Source organism: Carassius auratus, chromosome 6 (assembly GCF_003368295.1).
Source record: "Carassius auratus strain Wakin chromosome 6, ASM336829v1, whole genome shotgun sequence".
NCBI classification, from domain to species: domain Eukaryota; kingdom Metazoa; phylum Chordata; class Actinopteri; order Cypriniformes; family Cyprinidae; genus Carassius; species Carassius auratus.
The window spans coordinates 5,682,609-5,702,429 of record NC_039248.1 but is presented as its reverse complement, the minus strand read 5'-3'; the positions used below and the strand labels follow the sequence as shown (position 1 = coordinate 5,702,429).

General features: G+C 36.7%; 2 protein-coding genes across 4 annotated transcripts; both read left to right on the top strand.

Moving 5' to 3' along the window:
- Positions 1–850: 850 nt before the first annotated feature.
- On the top strand, positions 851–11,042 carry ccdc14 (coiled-coil domain containing 14). Of its 3 annotated transcripts, none has more exons than XM_026257848.1 (14): positions 851–929; positions 1,100–1,172; positions 1,253–1,308; positions 1,412–1,484; positions 1,620–1,674; positions 1,754–1,891; positions 3,657–3,866; positions 3,965–4,059; positions 5,570–5,930; positions 6,485–6,623; positions 7,314–7,396; positions 7,554–7,730; positions 9,345–9,477; positions 9,944–11,039. In XM_026257848.1, exons 2-14 carry the CDS (start codon positions 1,134–1,136, stop codon positions 10,836–10,838), a joined length of 2,454 nt encoding a protein of 817 aa, XP_026113633.1. In that variant the 5' UTR covers positions 851–929; positions 1,100–1,133; the 3' UTR covers positions 10,839–11,039. The 3 variants fall into 3 exon arrangements, with proteins under 3 accessions (XP_026113633.1, XP_026113634.1, XP_026113635.1); XM_026257849.1 differs by having other exon boundaries at positions 1,100–1,163; positions 9,944–11,038; XM_026257850.1 differs by having other exon boundaries at positions 884–1,172; positions 3,657–3,770; positions 9,944–11,042.
- Positions 11,043–12,519: 1,477 nt separating this feature from the next.
- iqcb1 (IQ motif containing B1) lies at positions 12,520–19,685 on the top strand. Its single transcript, XM_026257842.1, has 13 exons — positions 12,520–12,819; positions 13,101–13,266; positions 13,344–13,464; positions 13,954–14,047; positions 14,159–14,258; positions 14,360–14,532; positions 14,620–14,726; positions 15,553–15,674; positions 15,778–15,920; positions 16,278–16,426; positions 17,042–17,173; positions 17,319–17,475; positions 18,102–19,685. The coding sequence occupies exons 1-13, from the start codon at positions 12,714–12,716 to the stop codon at positions 18,320–18,322; spliced, it is 1,791 nt and encodes a 596-aa protein (XP_026113627.1). The 5' UTR covers positions 12,520–12,713; the 3' UTR covers positions 18,323–19,685.
- The last annotated feature ends 136 nt before the right edge of the window (positions 19,686–19,821 follow it).

Here is a 19,821-nt window from a genome sequence, read left to right as displayed (position 1 = left end):
ATCTTACAGAGACAGATTTCACATGGCACTCTCTATCTGGATACCCTGTAGAATATAAACATCTTTAAAATATATAAATTAATTTTACAGATGTAGTTGTTCAAAGATAGATAACATTATAAACGATCAAACATGAATGATTTGTGGTCACCTTTCCCTTCTGAAAAGCTGTATGATTCTTTCACCACAGGAAGGCATATGGCATCGCGAGGGTGTCTGATTTCATCAATTGTGGTAAACTGTGTTTTGGATGAGAATTTAATGGGATAACGAGAGGAAGAGAACAGACTGTAACCTCATCTACCCATTACCCAGGAGGCGATAAACACCCCAGTCAAAAATAGCGTTCAGGGTTTTTAGCTTTCTTGTTCTCTCACAAGACTGGATTTTATGCAGGGTATTTCGCACTCTGCTCTGAAATATGGTGGACCACTTATTCTGTCCGATTTCATTTCACTAGAATTAAATAAAAAAAACTAACGTATTATGAGCCTACTTGTGTTTTTATACAGTATATGGTGCTAACATATTGACTATTTAAGAAAGTGAAAATTAAAATAAAAGTTATTTAACTTACAGTATAAAAAGTATTAAAGGCAAAAAAAAAACGTTAATTATAGAATTGACATGCTGGAATATCATTTTACAGAACCGCAAAATATCAGACTGATCATTCTTCCATTCCATCTCCATGGAAACACCTTTCTGGCGTCTGAAGCCGTGATGGGCGTTGGCTGAGTCTGAGGAATCTGAGTGGCTAGTACTTATTTGATTGACATAGTCCGAGGCCAATAGATGACAGGTTTGATTTTTTTTCTGTAATCCACGAATGAAATCTACAGATTAAATCTGACTGTATTCCCATTGGTCCACGGCACTCAGCTTCCGTTTTTGAACGCAAACTGCAACTGATGATTGTAACAGAAGCGGTTTGTTTTGATTTTCATTCCTTAGTTTTTAGCAGAGTCATACATATGGGTCTGGTTTTTAGATGAGTGCAGTTTGATTTGACATTTGGTCTGTACGGTTTTGAAGTTAATGACATTAACCATTATTAGACCTATACGATCACGATGGATAAATATTTGTTGCTTGGTAGGTGCACTTGGTGAAATTTGCAGATTTAATCAAATATGGCAAGACAGGGAGTATCAAGACCAAAGGTAGTGGTTGTAAGCTATATATTTATATTATTTTATATAAATTATTGTACATTGTTTTGTTTTATTAATAAGCAAATTATGTTTTGCAGGTGATTTCAGCAGGCAGACTGATAGCCTCTGGATGTGAACCGATACACAAGAAAAGGTAACAGACTGGATAACAGAAATCCTGTCCATACTGCATGAATTTAGACACTTCTAAATAGTTGAAACAAACATTTGACATACAGAAATGGTGTCTGGTTTAGGGTTGCTGGGAGATATGTTCCTCCTCTTGAACCAGCATATTCTCTTTATTCAGAGCCAGACTCCAAAGATCAGGTAAACAATAGCAGCCACATACTAGAAGTAGTAATGTATAAACTGAAAAGAACTGAAAATCAGTATATTCATTTTTAAGCTTTTGTGAAATTCTTTCTGATTAAAAATTGCATCCTGTGGACGATGATACATAAGGGACTCGACCGATGTGCTGATTTACACAATGGGATATTTCAAACTGAACAAGAAGGTATTGTATTTACAAAATCCATACATTTTGTATGTTCAGCATTTGAGAAGTGATGAGAGCAATAATCTTCCCACAACAGAATCAAAGCCCAAACCACAGGGAACAAAAACCTGCACCTTCAAATCCAAACCCAAAAATGTATCAAGAAAAATGGAAACTGACAAGAAAAGGCATGGGAAGAAGACAAACACAGCTATATATGCAAACAAACGGCCAGGTAATGGCCTTAAATATATTTTACATTTTGTATCTTATCAAAAGAAGTTCTGCTAGAATGTATACCTGTTTTATGAAATGTGACACATTTGTCAATCTTCCTATTTTACTTCCATCCTTTGTAAAAACCCTAGTACAATTTGTGTGAATGCCAAAGTAGAAAAAGAGCAGATTCCAAATCTTCAATACTTATTTTGCTGGATCTGTCCGTTGCTTTGGGCACAGTAAACCACCAGATCCTCCTGTCAATCCTATTGGCAAAGAGTTTCTCAAGAACAGCACTCCAGTGGTTTGAGTCTTACCTGTCGTTCAAAGTATCTTGGAGAGGTGAAGTGACCAAGTTGCAACATCTAATTACTGGGGTGCCTCAGGGCTCAGTTCTTGGACCACTTCTCTTCTCTGTCTACATGGCATCACTAGGTTCTGTCATTCAAAACCATGGCTTTTCATACCACTGCAATGCTGATGACACTCAACTCTACCTTTTTATTCCATCCTGATGATCCGACGGTAGCTACTCTCATCTCACCTTGTCTAACAGACATTTCTTGCTGGATGATGGACCATCACCTTCAACTCAATCTTGCCAAGATGGATATGCTTGTGGTTCCAGCAAACTCATAGTTTCACCACAGTTTCACCATCCAGTTAGGCACGTCAACCATAATTCCTTCAAAAACAGCCAGAAACTTTAGAGTTATGATTGATGATTAGCTGACTATTTCAGACCACACTGCTAAAACTGTCCGGTCCAGCAGATTTATTCAACATCAAGAAGATCAGACCCTTTCTTTCGGAGCATGCTTCACAACTCCTTGTTCAAGCTCTTGCACTGTCCAGGCTGGACTATTGCAATGCTCTCTTGGCAGGTCTTCCAGCCAGTTCTATCAAACCTTTAATTAATTTAACAATTAATCATGAACAATTTAATGAGCCAAAAAGAATGCACTACACACCTCTGTTTATCAACTTGCACTGGCTACATAAAATTCAAGGCATTGATGTTTGCCTACAAAACTACCAATTCATTACTTCAGAGTTTTTGTACCCTCTAGAAGTTTGCATTCTGCAAGTGAACGCCGCTTGATTGTGCCATCCCAAAGAAGCACTAAATCACTTTCACTGACTTTTAAATTAAATGTTCCCTCCTGGAGGAATGACCTGTCAAACTCAATCTGAGCACCTGAGTCCTTAGCCATCTTCAAGAATTGGCTAAAAACACATCTCTTGCATCTTTAGTTGACCCTCTAACTCTAGCACTCTATTCTAATTCTCTCTCTCTCTTTCTCTTTCTCTCTCTCATATATATATATATATATATATATATATATATATATATATATATATATATATATATATATATATATATAAACTTTTCCATTTTAGACTTGCACTCTATTTGCTGCTTGTTTCCTAACAAAAAACTAACAATAGCTTTCAAATTTTTTTGCATTGTATCTGTTTACTTTTTATTGATTATATAATTTAAAAAAAACTTGCTACGTGTACTCCTTTAAGCTAACTGAGACTTATAGCACTTATATATCATTGCTCTTTTGTTGCTTTTGATTGCTTACATTGTCCTCATCTGTAAGTTACTTTGGATAAAAGCTTCTGCTAAATGTAAATGTAATGAAATACAGAAACAGGTTATTATTGTTAAAGTCATTTTCAGGAGCACAGATACTTCCTGATTATGCAGATTATGTAAAATCTTCATCCTGTTATTTTCAAGATCACAACTTGTTGTTGTTCTTTTACTGTAGCTCCTCCAGTGCAGAAGACGATTCCATCTACCAGTTGTCACCGGAGTTCAGCTGGGTGCTGTGATCAGTACCCTTGGATCAGACGGACACAAGTGTCAAAGGATCATCCTTCAGGTCTGACCCCTGTAACGCAAGCAGAACATGAACCGCAAAACTCACTTCCACTGGCTTACTCTCAGCCTGCTGCTAGCTGTAATCTTCCATCTTCGGGTAACAGACATACTAACTAACAGACAGTATAATGACTCTAACATAGTAAAGATAATTAGTAAATGAACATACAATTTGTGTACTCACTCTGTTTGCAGGTCAGGTTTACAAATCCAGTGTATTTAACTGTCGGCTGACTACATCCACACCTACACTGAGCCCTCAGAGACCTGGATCAGCTCACAGTGAATCTGTATGTTTACTGCACTATAATCCACTATGCAAACAAGGAGAGCTGTTGATCCATTAAAAATTTATAAAAATAAATATATGTGTGTGTGTGTGTGACCCTGGACCACAAAACCAGTCTCAAGCCACTGGGGTATATTTGTAGCAATAGCCAAAAATACATTGTACGGGTCAAATTTATAGATTTTTCTTTTATGCCAAAAATCATTAGGATATTAAGTAAAGATCATGTTCCAAGGAATTTTTTTTTTTTTTACAGTTTTTACTGTAAATATATTTAAACTTATTTTTTGATTAGTAATATGCATTGCTAAGAACTTAATGTGGACAAATTTAAAGATGATTTTCTCAATATAATCTCAAATAGTTGTACAGTATCTCAGTTAAATATTGACCTATCATAACAAACCATACATCAAAGGAAAGTTTATTTGTTCAGCTTCCAGATGATTTATGATCTAAATTTACAAGTATAGAACATTTTTTTTTAGTTGTTGAAATAAATGTGATTTTCAAAGTCTGTAGTGTACTAATGTACAAAAGTGTACACATTTTGGATTCTGTGTATAAATATTTCAGTTGTGATGGACGGTGTATAATTCTGAAAGTTTAATTGTTCAGGCTGAATATAGCCTCCGGGAAAACACTATACAAATAACTCTTGAATAATAAAAGATTTAAATAATTTGTTAATATAAAGAAAAGAAACAGTATGCTCATTTGGTGCTCGAAACCTTGTATTATCAGTATTAAAAACAGTTGACAGCCGTGATGCATGTCTTTTTATGCATTGCGTTGTGTATCATGCTGCGTAAACAAAACATTTGTGATCTGAAAAACAACAACCAAGCCTACTCTACACGCCTCAAACTCACGTTTGAATTATCATTGGCAAATTATTTCAATATAAATAACGTACTTCCAAGCTGTGAGTCAGAAGCCCCAGACCGTTCTTGCAATGTTTGAACTTCCCAACTTTATAGAAACAGCCTTTGTGTCACAGATGCATTGCTGGCTACTGGTTCAGGAAACAGTCCTCCATAAAATGTGCTGCACACATCTGAATATTTGTGTTGGACTGTTCTGAAACAGTGTTTGAATACAACTTAACCACTGATTTCTAGTCATGTCCTCTTTTGCAAGGCCAAACAAGTAGTTTCGCTTTCACAACGAAACACACACGACTCCACGACATGGCGGTGGTGGCAACAGAGAGAATGACAATTACACCTTCTTTCTTTGCGTGAACATTTGGCCGTCGTTATGCAAATCTTCCCATGTAGTGACGTAGAGATGTGGAGGCGTGTTAGAACGAGTGGTTGACTCTATAAAGAATATCTCTTTGAATTTCAGACTTTAGTCTTTGCAACTTTATAGATCTTCTTCATGCACCAAGAGCTTGTAACACTCCAAAGAGAATTTTTTTTTTTTTTTATTGCATCATATGGCCCCTTTAATTTAACTGAATTAGCACTGAATTAATGGTTCTAATAATATAGATGCTTCATCATTAGGTGGGATCTGTAGAGCCAAGAGCCCCTTTGGCATCATCCATGGGGTCCTCAACCTTTCCCTCATCTGCAGTGCTAACAACACAGGTGCCCAACCAGCCCCAGGCCAGCCAGCCTCAACCTGACCCAAATGGACTAATTATTTGCGATGACCAGAAGCAGGAGATCTGTTCTAAAGAAAGTGGTACTAATGCAGAGGATGAAATAAAAGATGGGATGGACACTACACCTGTCAGAGACATCAGTGAGAAATTAACAGTTCTCAATCACAACGCCAAACCCAGCAGTCCAGAGAAAACCACACAGAAAGTGATGACCGTTAAATATCTGCTGGGAGAGCTGAAGACTTTAGTTGCTAATCAGGGTGAGAATAATTGACTACATTTCCTTCGTTTGACTTTTTCATGCATCTAAAATAATTTCATATAATATTAAATTTAGCAAATATCTATCTATCTATCTATCTATCTATCTATCTATCTATCTATCTATCTATCTATCTATCTATCTATCTATCTATATTCAGTTATTATACACTTTTGTAGTTCCAAACCTGTATGATGTTCTTCCTTCTGTGGAATAGAAAGTACATCATACAAGACAAAAACAATGAGACATTTGTCGACATATCTTTAAAAAAATTTATTGTTCTTTGTGTATGTTGTTGTTGTCAGGCTTTTATTACAGGGATATCTTCCTTTCTTCCCTCTGTCCTGACTCCTGCTCTCTAGATCTGATAAATGAAAGCTGATACGATGATTCTCTAATTCACTTTCTGTAACATAATAAAATATTGGACTGTCAGAGAATCAGATCACCCGGGGATTGAGTTGCTAGTTTTGCAGATTCTAGAAACTAGGCCAATAAGTAGAGTGTGTGTTAGTTTCACATGGTATTATCGTTCACTCTTCTGTGCAGACAGTGATGCTGTGCGGCTGATCTCTGAGGTGGAGCAGAGCATCTCACTGCTTCCTGTCATGGTGGGCAGCACCAACATCCAGGCTGAGATCGCACTCGCCCTACAGCCACTCAGGAGTGAGAATGTACAGCTGCGAAGGTCAGTGACTACAGCAAAATACAATATACCGTATTTTCTGGACTATACGTTTTTTTCATAGTTTGGCTGGTCCTGTGACTTGTAGTCAGGTGCGACTTATTTATCAAAATTAATTTGACATGAAATGAGAGAAATGAACCAAGAGAAAACATTACCATCTACAGCCACGAGAGGGCGCTCTATGCTGCTCCATGCTAGTCTACACTGAAAACATAGAGTGCCCTCTCCTGGCTGTAGACGGTAATGTTTTCTCTTGGTTCTTGGTTCTAAATAAATGCGACTTATAGTACGGTGCGTCTTATATATGTTTTTTTTCCTCGTTGTGACATATTTTTGGACTCATGCGACTTATACTCAGGTGTGACTTATAGTCCGAAAAATACGGTAAGAGAAAATAAAACTGCAATTAAATTAATTACATGGTACATGCCATTTAATTAATCTAAACTAAAATCTAATCAGATTTACTGGTATGTGTAACCTCTAAATCAAGTTCATTCAGAGTCTTTAATGTGGCAAAAAAGCATTGAATAGCATACAAAAAGCTACCTTAGAAGTCAGTATATTGCATGGCATTGGATATAAGCCTGATTATGCAGATTATGTAAAATTTTCATCCTGTAATTTTTATCTTAATAAATCACACTTTAATTGACAAGTCTAATTTGTATTAATTTGCATGACTCCCAGACGTTTGCGTATTCTCAATCAGCAGTTATTAGAGAGAGAGAGAGCAGAACGGCGGAACAGGCCGGAGGCCTTCGACATGGAGGGTGAGTGGATTCATGATGTCTATTAAGGGCTTGATTTAGAAATAAAAAAATCAATGAAAGAACAATTGTACAAATATGTATATGTTTTTAGAATTTAACCTTGTATTTTCTAACCAAATGGATGTATGAGTTTGTTGGCATGTTTTTTTTTTTACAGCGGTTGCGTTGCAGTCTCTGAACCTCACTCTACAAACTCAGTTAAATGAGAGCCGTAGAGAGCTCGATGTTCTGCAACAGGACAACATGAGATTACAGAAAGACATGGAGGACAAAGACGGTGACCTGAAGCAGCACAAAGACTTGTGTGAGTTAGAGAACAGACGACTAAGACTGGGTAAGGCCATTCTTTTTAGAGATGTTCCGATACCCTTTTTCTCTTCCCGATACCGATTCCGATACCTGGGCTCAGGGTATCGGCCGATACCGAGTACTGATCCGATACCTGGGTGTATATCTGTATATACAGCTGTATATACTACTAGCCCTGTGTAAATTGCTAGAATTTTTTTATGGTGTGCTTCAGACAGATCCCTCAATAAAACATGAACAAATACATGGTGAACTACTGTATTTATTACAGTATTTTTATTATCTAACATGAATTTGACAGTATTATTTATTTTCTTATGCAAAAAAGAACTTCAAATGCAGCCAAAAATCTAACACCGCAAACTAAAAAAGGTATTTAAGTTTTACAATATAACTGTATAAAAAAACTGCAACAAAAAAGATCTATTAATCAGATAATCTCTTTACAACAAAACAAGTAAAAAACAAGCAACCATCTAGGCATAATTATTATTATTATAGAGACGTATTATTATTACTGTAGGCTACAACAGTAGCTTTATATATTGTCAATTTACTCATGTAAACCAAACATTTATTTTAATGGGCTGCCATGAAGATCTTTGAGTGTCTGTGTTTATGATATGACAGTATTCTCAAATGAAACGGTAAATTCTCATGAAGTGACGGTTTATGCGTTCGTGTCCTCATGACACACAGCAGAGACTACAAAACAGCGAGCTCTCGCGCATCTGTGCCAGTCACCCACAGAGATGTAGATTTTGCGGGAGTAATATTTAAATAGTATTTTGCAGTTTATATTCACAGACACTAGTATATATTCGGCTACTGTCTGGAGCCCTGCGCTTTGACTAACACGGAAGCGACTGAACGCAGCTGCCGGTACTGAATATACTCGAGAGTCTGTAACTACCGGTACTACAGAGACATACTGCTAACCACTGATCTATAATATAGAAGCGGCTTCACTGTGTTTTGGCAGTTTAGAATGTGATGAGTGATCCAGTCATATATAGATAAGGGCTGCTAACGCGTTTTCATTTCTTCTTCGCTGCTCTAAACAGGGGTTGCTTGTGGCAACACAGCACAACTTCCTGTGTTTTCAATGCATTTTGAGCAGCGAAGAAGAACCGTGCAGCGGTTAGGCAAAGCTTGCGGTCATAACTAGGTATTTTTTAAGAAAATGGTATCGGATCGGTATATGGGTTCATGTACTCGCCGATGCCGATGCCAGAATTTGTTGTGGTATCGGAGATATTTCCGATACTAGTATCGGAATCGGAACAACTCTAATTCTTTTAGACCGTTTTTTTAGCTTCAAATCATGTTTTAGTCTGTATTTGTAATACTATATAGGTTTTATTTATTATTTTCTTAAATTATAGTATAGTAAATATGTTAACCATCTAGCATTTTATATTATCATATTTAAAAAAAAACCAACAACTTAGAATTGATTTTTATAATCACTATATTGATATTGTATTAACAGGTATGACGCCACTGTAACATTTGTTGCACATTCCAAGATATATTTATTTTAATAATATAAAAAACATGACTGCTGTTAAATTTACACTCATATTTGAAGCCTTTTTCTTTATGCTGTGAGTAATTGTCATGTAACTTACCCATGCAGAGGTGAGTGAGGCATTAGCTGAAATGCAGAGTTGGCAGAGTAAACTTGGAAAGTATGAGATTGAGAAGACTGAACTGACTTTAAGCCTTCGGCAGAGGGAGGCAGAGATCAGCAGACTGCAGGAAGTCATCAGGTAACTAACTAAACCCATGGGTTAGGTATGTTCTCATGGAGTCATGGAGAGCAGTGAAAAAATCAATCATTCTACATGCAAATAAACATAACTGTCTATAGTTAAGATGAGCGACTTTTAAAAAGGAGGAGAAAGTGCTTCTTTTTTGTTGTTGAAAGGATGTGCATCCAGTCAAACTCTATTTTGACGAATATTCATGTCACTTGATAAAAAAAAAAAAAAAAAAGCCATATGCCGATATGTTAATTTTGACAGGTTGCATGACAAGTTCTCCTTTTGTTTGTACTGTAGAACAAGCAATTTTGATACTGTACTTTGTGCAAATTGATGTAATTTAAATTCTGGCTTGAGTGCCACTCATCTAAACTAAAATGAAATTACCCTTTCAAATGTAATTTAGAGACTGTAGTATATAACAGAATATGTAGGTCAAATGCTGTTGTTGTTTTTTTTTTCATGCACACAGAAATTTGCAGATAAGTCAAACAAAACACACCAGCAAATATTCTCATCAGTTGGACTTATGCCAACCAAACTCTCACCTTAGCAAGAGTGTTCTGGAATTGTATGAAAATGCACATAGGGAGACCGCTGTGTCAGATAAACTTTCAAACTCTGTGAAGACCTACCTTCAGACCCTGGAGGGCACCAGACAGGCCTCTCCTCCCCACCAAGTTTACTGCAGGTCCCAGACATTACAACCAACCTCTCCTGGTCGGACTGATGGTGGAAAAGAGAACTTTATGCCAGTCTGCTCTCCATATATACGCAAACCTACCCTGGAAACCATAGCTGATAATGAGTCTCAGTTAGAAGAGCAGAAGCGAACAACATTTACCCCTTTAAGAGAGACTCCAGTGGTGCAGCTTGCCTCAGGAGTTGCTCACAGTAGTCCACTCACTCAGTGTAATGAGCTGATAACATCCAAGAATCAAAGGGAAGATGTGGATGCTCATATAGGCCTAAAATATATGGGCCGTGATTTTGAAAAGCTGGACATCGCAGATGGGCTTCACATTCAGGATGTGAAGAATGATGGCCGAGATTACGTTTCAGATCATCATGGCATGGCTTTACGTTTAAATCAGAGAAATAAGGGCCTGGACAATCGGCTAGTGCAATCCCAACATGCCCGTCGATGCCTAAGGATGGGTGTTCAGTCAGCATCCACCGGACACCCTTCGGTGACAGAAAACACCTTTTCCTCGTGTGATATTAAATCTTTAGCTTCTGATTGGAGCATTAACTCCTGGACCACGTTTAACACACAGGATGAGGAGAATTTCAGGGACGGTCTTGCAGCATTAGATGCCAGCATAGAAAGTCTACAGAAGACCCTGAGAGTTGATCTAAAGATATAATTGATTATATGTAATCAGTGGATGTTTTTAAATGTCTCTTTATTTTTTTATTAAATTATTATATGTAATATCAATAGATATCATTCTCATTTCTCAGTGAATTATTATTATTTATTTATTTTATATATTTTTTTGCTCTGGTCCCAAGTTCGCTAGGATTCAGTCTTGAATAATAGAGAATCATCAGAAATGTTCCAAATTAAATCCTTACGGGGCACAGTTTGTCCTGTATTTTAACATTATACTTTCACAAAATGATATTAAACTCTTTAATTTATTGTGTTTGAATAATTTTGCTTATGATTGTGAGTGTTCAACTTCCTTTCTTCCAAGCATTGTTTTCATCTCCTTGCTTTAATTATTAGGGAACTTCTAGAAATCTTAGTCCTCATAAAAGATTTGTTAAATTCATAAAATCCTCCAAGGCTGTGTTAGAAATTCAGTAACTGAAACTCACATGGTGCTAGGTGCCAAGGGACAGTAAGAAAAGAAAGATGTTATCTGAGTTTATTAACCAAAAGCACACTGATGGAATGTTTTGAAAACTGGGAAGAAGTCTGGACGATTATAGGAATCAATAGGACTGGTCCAGGGTGACTAAAACAGTGAGATCTAGGCTGAGTAAAGCTGATGAAGCCTGGTTGACCGTGGCAGAAACATTTTCAGCCTTCCAAGATGCTATGGGTTTGAGAAATGACGTTGACTTTGCGTAAGCCTACAAAATGCTTAGCTAACTGAGAAGCTCCAGAAAAAGTGCACCGGTTCTGTCTAAACGTAACAATTAAAGTGAGGATGTTATTTCTATTTGTGTGCTTTTCATGTCACAAACAGTGAATTTTTGAACAAAACTAAAATTTTTGGGGTCTACACTTTTGGGGTCAATGCCCAATATAGCCTAAGATATATTTTGAATGATCAAAGTACATTTAAAAACGATAAATTAAAATTATTTTGTTTACAAATGTAACCCCAGTTTTGTGTAGCTATTTTGACCATGTTTTGTTCAATTTCTAGATTATAAACTCTTAATTTAACCGAGGAATTAAAAGCAGCAACTAAACCAGCTAAGGTAACACAAAATGTTAGTTTGAGTTTTCAGGCGGTAACTTTCAATATATATTAATATAGGATATTGTTAACAAGTTCGATTATCTAATTAATACAGATCATCTCTAAAGCAAAGACGGAACACATTAATAGTGCAAAATTACGTTGTGTGATATACCCTCGTTAATTTTTTTTTTTACAACTATGCCATCGACTCATCAGTTGGAGGCGCTGTTGTCGCGGAAATAACGACATTGCTGGCAACTTGGCATTGTTTCAGAGATTTAAGAGGAAATTTTATTAACACAAAAAAATAAACATTTATTCCAAACAAACACATTCAAGACATTCCTCACACTAGTTTTGCTTTTACCTTAGTTGGAGTTGATTAGCATAATTACACAACAGTCAGTCAGAAATATGAAAAGGATATGTGAATTTGTATTTTATTTTAACAAAAATTCTGATTATTGTTATAATACAACATCATGTCATGTGTGAAAAAGTGTGTGTGTGTATATATATATATATATATATATATATATATATATATATATATATATATATATATATATATATATATATATATATATATATATCAACAATTCGCAACACGATGGGTCGCAGTGTGATGACGTAAGGTTTCCGTAGAAACCGAACTGGCTTTCGTCTGTTGCCTTCTGTTTTGTCGCTTTTCTTGACAAAACAATCATGGAAGTTAAATCTTCACCCAAAATATGAGAAGGGATAAACTACATAAACTCTTGACATTCGACATGGGTTTTCATATATAAAATCGAACACGTTTTATCCGAGCTGGTCAGCGCAATGGGTCCATCAGGAGATAAAGTGAGCCCAGAACTGAAGGATCTGGTCGCAGACACTCGAGAAAAATCCGAAAACAAGGTTAACGACGTGCTTTCTAAATTAAAAGGTAAAGATAATGCAAGTCCTCTTTTTTTCCCTTCATTTATCACTGTATAATTTCGTTCATTTAAAGCTGTCTTTTTTGTATTTCACCCAAATAGTCATGCAGTACAAATGCTTTATAAGTTATAAACCCTCAGTTCATACAAGCTCATAAAACTGCATGTACATTAATTTTACAATAATAATAAGTTATTATTGAAACATGTTGCATGTCAGCTGTTCTAGAATATACAACCATGTATCTCCTGACCTACATGAATGAACTCAAACCCCTGTCATGAACAGATCTTTTAGGCAGGAAGTCTTTAGGAGATCAGAGGGATCTGGAGGCATGCAAACAGAGTCTTTACTCTCACGGTGTGCTGCAGTACTGCTCTTCTTCCCTGAGATTCAGTCCAGCCAAGATTCACGGAGGCTATGCGGCTCTGACACAGATGGCAGACCTCCTCAGGTATTCAGATAGAAACACAAGCTGAGTACTGTTGTCATGCGCAGCGTCAGATTTAAAACATGTTTCTGTTCTACTAGCACATGCTGTGTGGGTCTGGGAGCTTTCAGAGACATGGAGGTGTTTAGTCACGATTTTCTGCCTTCTGTGGTGGAAAGCCTTCTTTTTCTTGCAGACCGTCTAATGAACAGAGCTTTGCGGGTAAGATATTACAGTCTCCTGAATCACAGAATACAGCAAGTAGCAAGGTTTATTTATTGTACAGTCAGCTAGTATGTTTTAATGCAAAATAAACCCTTTCAGAGTGAGACAAATCTTAAACACCTGTCATTATTTCTAATTAGTTCTCTCATATCTGAATTTGGATAATAATTGCTGTATTTTGATTACAAGAGACAGCACCCAGCTAACGGGGAACGTTCTCAGAACTTTTGCAAATGTTCCGGCAAGATCCTGAAAATTAACTTCTACCAGTAATCATAATAGAATGTTATCGTATCACACTTGCAATAGAACCGTAATAGAAGTCTTGATTAATATTGTTTACATCATTCATGGGGCCTTGAGTGTATGTCTAACATTAAAAACATACTATTTGTTTCATACTATTATAATTTCAGCTTTTGAACTTTAAGAGCACATTTAGCTGAGTAGTAACCAACCAGATCACTTCATGTCTCTTTTTAACAGGACAAGGCACATAATGAGATAATCCGTTTATTTAGAAAAGTCTTTGATTCGATTGGCTGGCTCCTCAGGACTCATACACATCTCATTCATCACGGTAAACAACTTCCTCTATAAATTTAACAAATTAACCATCACAAGATGTCTTTAGAGATGGATTTTAGCTTGAACTGAAATGAAACTGACGTTTTTAGCATTCTCTTCTCAGTTCTGAGATCTAAACATTATGAGAACATCCAAGTCTGTGAAGATGACGACGTCTCCATTGTTACTGTCACCATGTGGAACAATATCTTCAGGGCAAACGGGTACAACAGAAAGCCACCTAGTCCATAATACAGCCTTTATCCATGTAACTGCTCCACATTCAAATACTCAAATACCTCTGTCTCTCCCTATGTTTCTGAAGTGCTGTTGTAGCTGAGATGGGAAACAGGGCTCTGACTGACATCATGGATGATATTGTGTATAAAATGTCCAGTAGCTCGAATCCTGTGATTGGCAGAGCAGCTGTAAAGACCCTTGTTCTGATTATGGACCACAGCAGCTCAACCCATCATCTCATTCACAAACGATACAGAGGTACAGTCACACTCTTTAGATCTAAAAGCATCTTCAAGTTTTAGTTGCTGAGTGTTTCGACCTGTCTTCCACTGTTTGGTCCTGCAGGTTTGGCTGATTTAGCTGTGAAAGACTGGCGTGGTAAAGGCTTTGACTCTGTTCTGGATCAGCTTATTGATCACTTGCGGTCAGACGTCCCATGGAGAGACACTACGGTCAGTGGCCACTAGCTCAGAGTGTCTGCTTAATGCATTAATGTAGACATGTTTTACATTTGGTAGCATTTTATTTTATCCTTTAAATCCACTTGTGATGATAGTTAAAGGAATAGTTCTCCCAAAACTAAAAAAATCTGCTTAAAATGTACTCATCTTCAGGCTATTCAAGATGTAGAGGAGTCTGTTTCTTCAGCAGAACAGATATTAATTAATCCAAAATAGCAATACATCACTCGTTCACCAGTGGATCCTCTGCAGTGAATGGGTGCCGTCGGAATGGGAGGCCAAACAGTTGATAAAAACATCACAATAATCCACATGACTACAGTCCATCAATTAATGTCTTGTGAAGCAAAAATCTGTGTGCTTGTAATAAACAAATCCATCATTAAGGCTTTAAAAACTTTATCCATAGTAACACTTCCTCCAGTGAAAGTCTCCTGTTGTCCTCTCAGATCAAAGTCTGACACATTCGTGTAGAACTTTAATTTAACAGTAATCGTAATTTATTAGTTTGTTTATTACAAACATGCAGCTGTTGACCTCACCAGATTATCATCTGTTTGGACTCTCATTCTGACGGCACCCATTCACTCCAGAGGATCCATTGGAGAGCAAGTGATGTAATACTAAATCTACATTTAGGAAAGCCTGAGGGAGAGTTTATTTTCTTCAAATGTTAATTTTTTAATGAACCATTTCTTTAAAGTTTCTTTCATTAAATACTCATAATTATCATTTTCCACTATCCTTCTGATCATTTATAATTATACTGGCTGTTTGTTGTGTATTTCTTTTCCCTACATACTGTATCTAAATGAAGGAGTCATCTGAGGAGTGTGTGCGAGCAGCTTGTATTATCCAGGCAGCCTGGAGAGCCCATCAGACCCGGAAAAGACTTCGGAAACTCCCCAGAGCGGTCAGCACACTACAGCGCAGCTTCAGGTAAGAAAATGATTTGGTGAGTCCATCTGTGAAATGAAGACATTAACCATTTAGGGACACTTTGTTATGTTTTAGGTAAATGAGATTTATCTTTGTGCAATAGGGAAAAGCGCAGGCGACAACAGGAACACACTGAGAGATATCGCGCAGAAGAAGAATTACGTCATCAAGTGTGTCTGCGAAGACAGAGAGCCATGAGACAGTTCCGCCAACACCAGCTTCATCTGATGGAGATACTGCCGGCTGGTAACAAACACCAAATCAAACATAGTGTGGTAACCTTGTTGTGCGTATGCATCAGGGTTGTTTTCGTTAACCAAAAACATTTTTGTTAATTGAAAAAAGCTGAAATAAAATAAAATGGAAATGTTAAATGAAACACTTAAAACTAATAAAAAGTCAGAAACTGCATTAGAAACTAGCTGAAACAATTGAAAATTGTAAACTGAAATTTAAATGTATTTTTGAATGAAATAACAACTAGTATTTCAGAAGAAAATACTAAACAAACACAAAAGCACATTTACAACAATTGAAATGAAGACTGGAAATATAGCCAGCAAGCATGTCAACAAATGAAAGTCTGTTGTCTTCCTCTCTCAGCCCAGGTGGAGAGATACCTGGGGGAGCTGGAGAACAAGGCAGCTGTGCTGATTCAGAGAGTGTGGAGAGGACACCGAGAGAGACGCAGCTTCCAGCAGCACAGATACATTCTCAGACAGCACAGAGCTGCTGTCACTCTACAGAGAGCCGTGAGTGTACAGCTAACATGGTTTACAGTGTCAGGAGCTCAGGCTAATATCCTTGAGATACTATTATATTTTCTCCTAATGGTCTGAATGAGTTATTACATTTTCATTAAAAAAAAAAAAATAATAAAAAAAGGTTTTGTTTTATTAATTTATTTTTCTAAGTAAGGTCCATTGTTATTGCAGAATAAAGCTCAACAGAGTTACCCAGATGAGCCTGTGTTATTAGTTTTTACTAGTTATCAGAAATAACATGCCTAGGAAAGTGGTGACTGACCAATCAGAATCAAGTATTCCACAGAGTCGTCTAATAATGTATATTTTTTATATTTGTTTTGTAGTTTTTATTTTTAGTTCAGCTTTAATACAATTTTGAAATGTTACCTTGGTAATTAGCTAAAATAAGCGTATTTACTCATTTATTTTAGATTTAAGTGCATTTCAAATAGCATAAATGTTCTTTATGGTTTCAGTTTAAGTTCACTTTAATAACCATGGAATTTGTACATATGAAAATAAATTAACATTGTACACTTGTCATATTAATACATTAAAGAGGTTGAGTTGTTTTTCTCCGATAATCTTGATCATTTATGTGCTCATGTTCTTCTTTGTCAGATTCTGCAGTTTTTAAAACGTCGTAGAGCACAGAGAAGTATTCTCACGCCATTAAAAGGACCCAGAGGACTGACTGACAGGAGAAGAACGGAGCTCAGGCAACACATACAGGAGCACATCTCCCTACATCCCGTGAGTCACCTTGAAGAAATCACATTTTGTGTTCTCTTGGTATTTTATTCCTTGGAGTTAAAGCATCAATGAAGACATATCCAAATATAGCCAAATTCTCTTTTGTGTAATGTTCATTTTAAAAGTGTTTTTTTCTGTTGTGCAGTCTTCAGTGACGTCAGCAGAGGGCAGTGTGGAGCTCCATCAGAGAGCACAGAGTCTCCTGCACCAGCACCTGATCCACAGAGCATCCGATCGAGCGCAGGAGCAGCACAGACAGGCTCTACTTGCGCAGATCAACACAGACTTGGAGCTTTTACTAAGTACGTACCTAAATCTATAGCTGATCTACTGGTGTGAAGTATGATTTCAGGAATTCCCGAAACATATCTAAATACTGTATGTGAGCACAGAAGCTTCTACTGTAGCTGTGCAAGCCTGATTTCAGATGTGGCTACATTTGGAAATTTGCATAGATTATGTATCTGGTGCAATAACTCTATATTACATGTCACACATTTTTAAATCTTGTGTTATTCAGGGGGCGGGAATGAAAAATGTACCCATATTTTTATGCAGCAAACATGTACATATGAAATGGTGGATCGACAAGCTAATGCTTATGCATTATAAAATTCAACAACAATTAAGACACATTTATATTATTGAATTATTATAATTGATTGATAATTGTGTAAAATAATGTGGTAATTGATACTCGAGTCATTGCTTTTTCTTAAAAATGGTTCAAAGTATAAAATGTGAAGTTTATCATTTTATAAAACTTTGTTTTTATGAAAACCTTGTCCATCATGCATTTTATTATCATTTCACTGTTTTTATTTTAAATTTTTCCATAGACATTGCACCCCCCTGCTTCTGTGTTATAGTTTTTTTTGGGCACTGAGAACCACCAATCTAAAGTCACTAATTTGTTTGTTCATTTTAGATGCGCCGTCGCTGAAGGATGCCAGAGCGGAGGATGTGAATCTGTTCCTGAGCCGCTCCTGCCCTGTGGCCACACGCGCCCGTCAATCCCACAATGCCTTGATGCAGAGCATGCGTCTCCCGTGGTGGAGGACGCTCGGAGAGGAGTCCTCCAGCCCAGAGGAGCCTCCCAGGAAAGACTATGACATGGACATTGAGTCACTGTATCTAGGTGGCAACTAACAGATGATGAAACTCAGACTTTATTTGCAATATATTGTTCATATCAATATGAAAGAATGATACATGTGGACAGGTTTAATAGCAAGTTAAGGCTTCCAATGTGATTTAAGAGCAATATCACAAACAACAGAACAAATACAGTGAACTACATTTACATTTTTTTGGGTGAACTGTCCTTTAAAAAAAACAGCAAAACAATACAAGTTTTGTACATAAGTTCTTGTCTTTTTGTTAAATGTATTATTAAACATGTCAGGTACATGGTGCACTAGCAGTCAGTTTCAAGACTATTATAGTCACCTTTTTAACATCATATAAAGTGCTAGTTATTTATATTTATTTAGTTAGTTTGGGGTCATATATCAGCTGTGGTATTTGGCTTTTTTTTATTTTTATCCAGGTACTCTAATTTTTTTCAATTTTCAACATTTTTAAAGGCTTAAAATACAATTTGTCATCACAGACCAAAAATAAGTACTAATATGAAAATATAAGAGAAATGGAAAATGAAAATATAAGAGATCAGTGGATTAAGAAAATAAAATTCAGAAAATTTTCTTGGTCCTTTAGACACGGTGTGTGTGTGTGTGGTTGCGTGTGTGTGTGAGTCTGCTGCATGCCCATAGTGGCCAAAACATGCCAAGGGCCCATTCACTGTACAGCCGTCATTATTTTTTACACTCATGTGAAAACAACAGAGTGGTCCACTCCACCGGCACGATTAAAATAACATTTTCAAGAGCGGAAAAATATGATGGGGGAATAATTGTCTTCTCTTTATGCAGCATTTTAAACTGCGGGTAAGTGAGGCCTGCTTTTGGAGGAAGCAGAGCTGTGTGCGTAGTTGTGTGAATGCAACTGTAATGTGTATGTGTTTCTGCCTGTGAAAGTGTGAATGCAATGAATGTGTGTGTGTGTGTGAGAGAGAGAGAGAAAGAGAGATCGTGAATGAATGTGTTTGCTGTTGTGGAGGGAAAAAGTCCAGGTAAGAGCGAAATCACTGTGCCTGCCTAAACACTGGCTTGTTCCACAAGCCAAAGTGGTTTAATTGATAAACCATTTATGCTGCGGCCTAATTGTAGAGTTTTACCACAGTTGTAGCTTTGTTTAGCTTTCTCTCCGAGTTACTCCCGTCAGATGTTATGTGTTCAGATAACAGCTTTGAACTTATTACCAGACTGTACAAATGTACCAAAAATGACTGTGAAAAGAAATAAGAATATAAGATAAAGGAATTAGTTTGTTACATGTAGAGTACCCTTCAAAGGTTTGGGGTCGGTAAGTATTTTTTTAATTAATAATTGTGATAGTAAGATTATTTGTAATGTTAAAAAGGATTTCTATTTTAATTAAATGCTGTTCTTTTGAAATGTCTATTTATCAAAGAATCCTGAAAACAAATATGCCCATTTCCATGAAAAAGCAAGAACATTGGGTTTTCAACATTGATGATAATCAGAAATGGTTCTTGAATAGCAAATCAGCATATTAGAAAGATT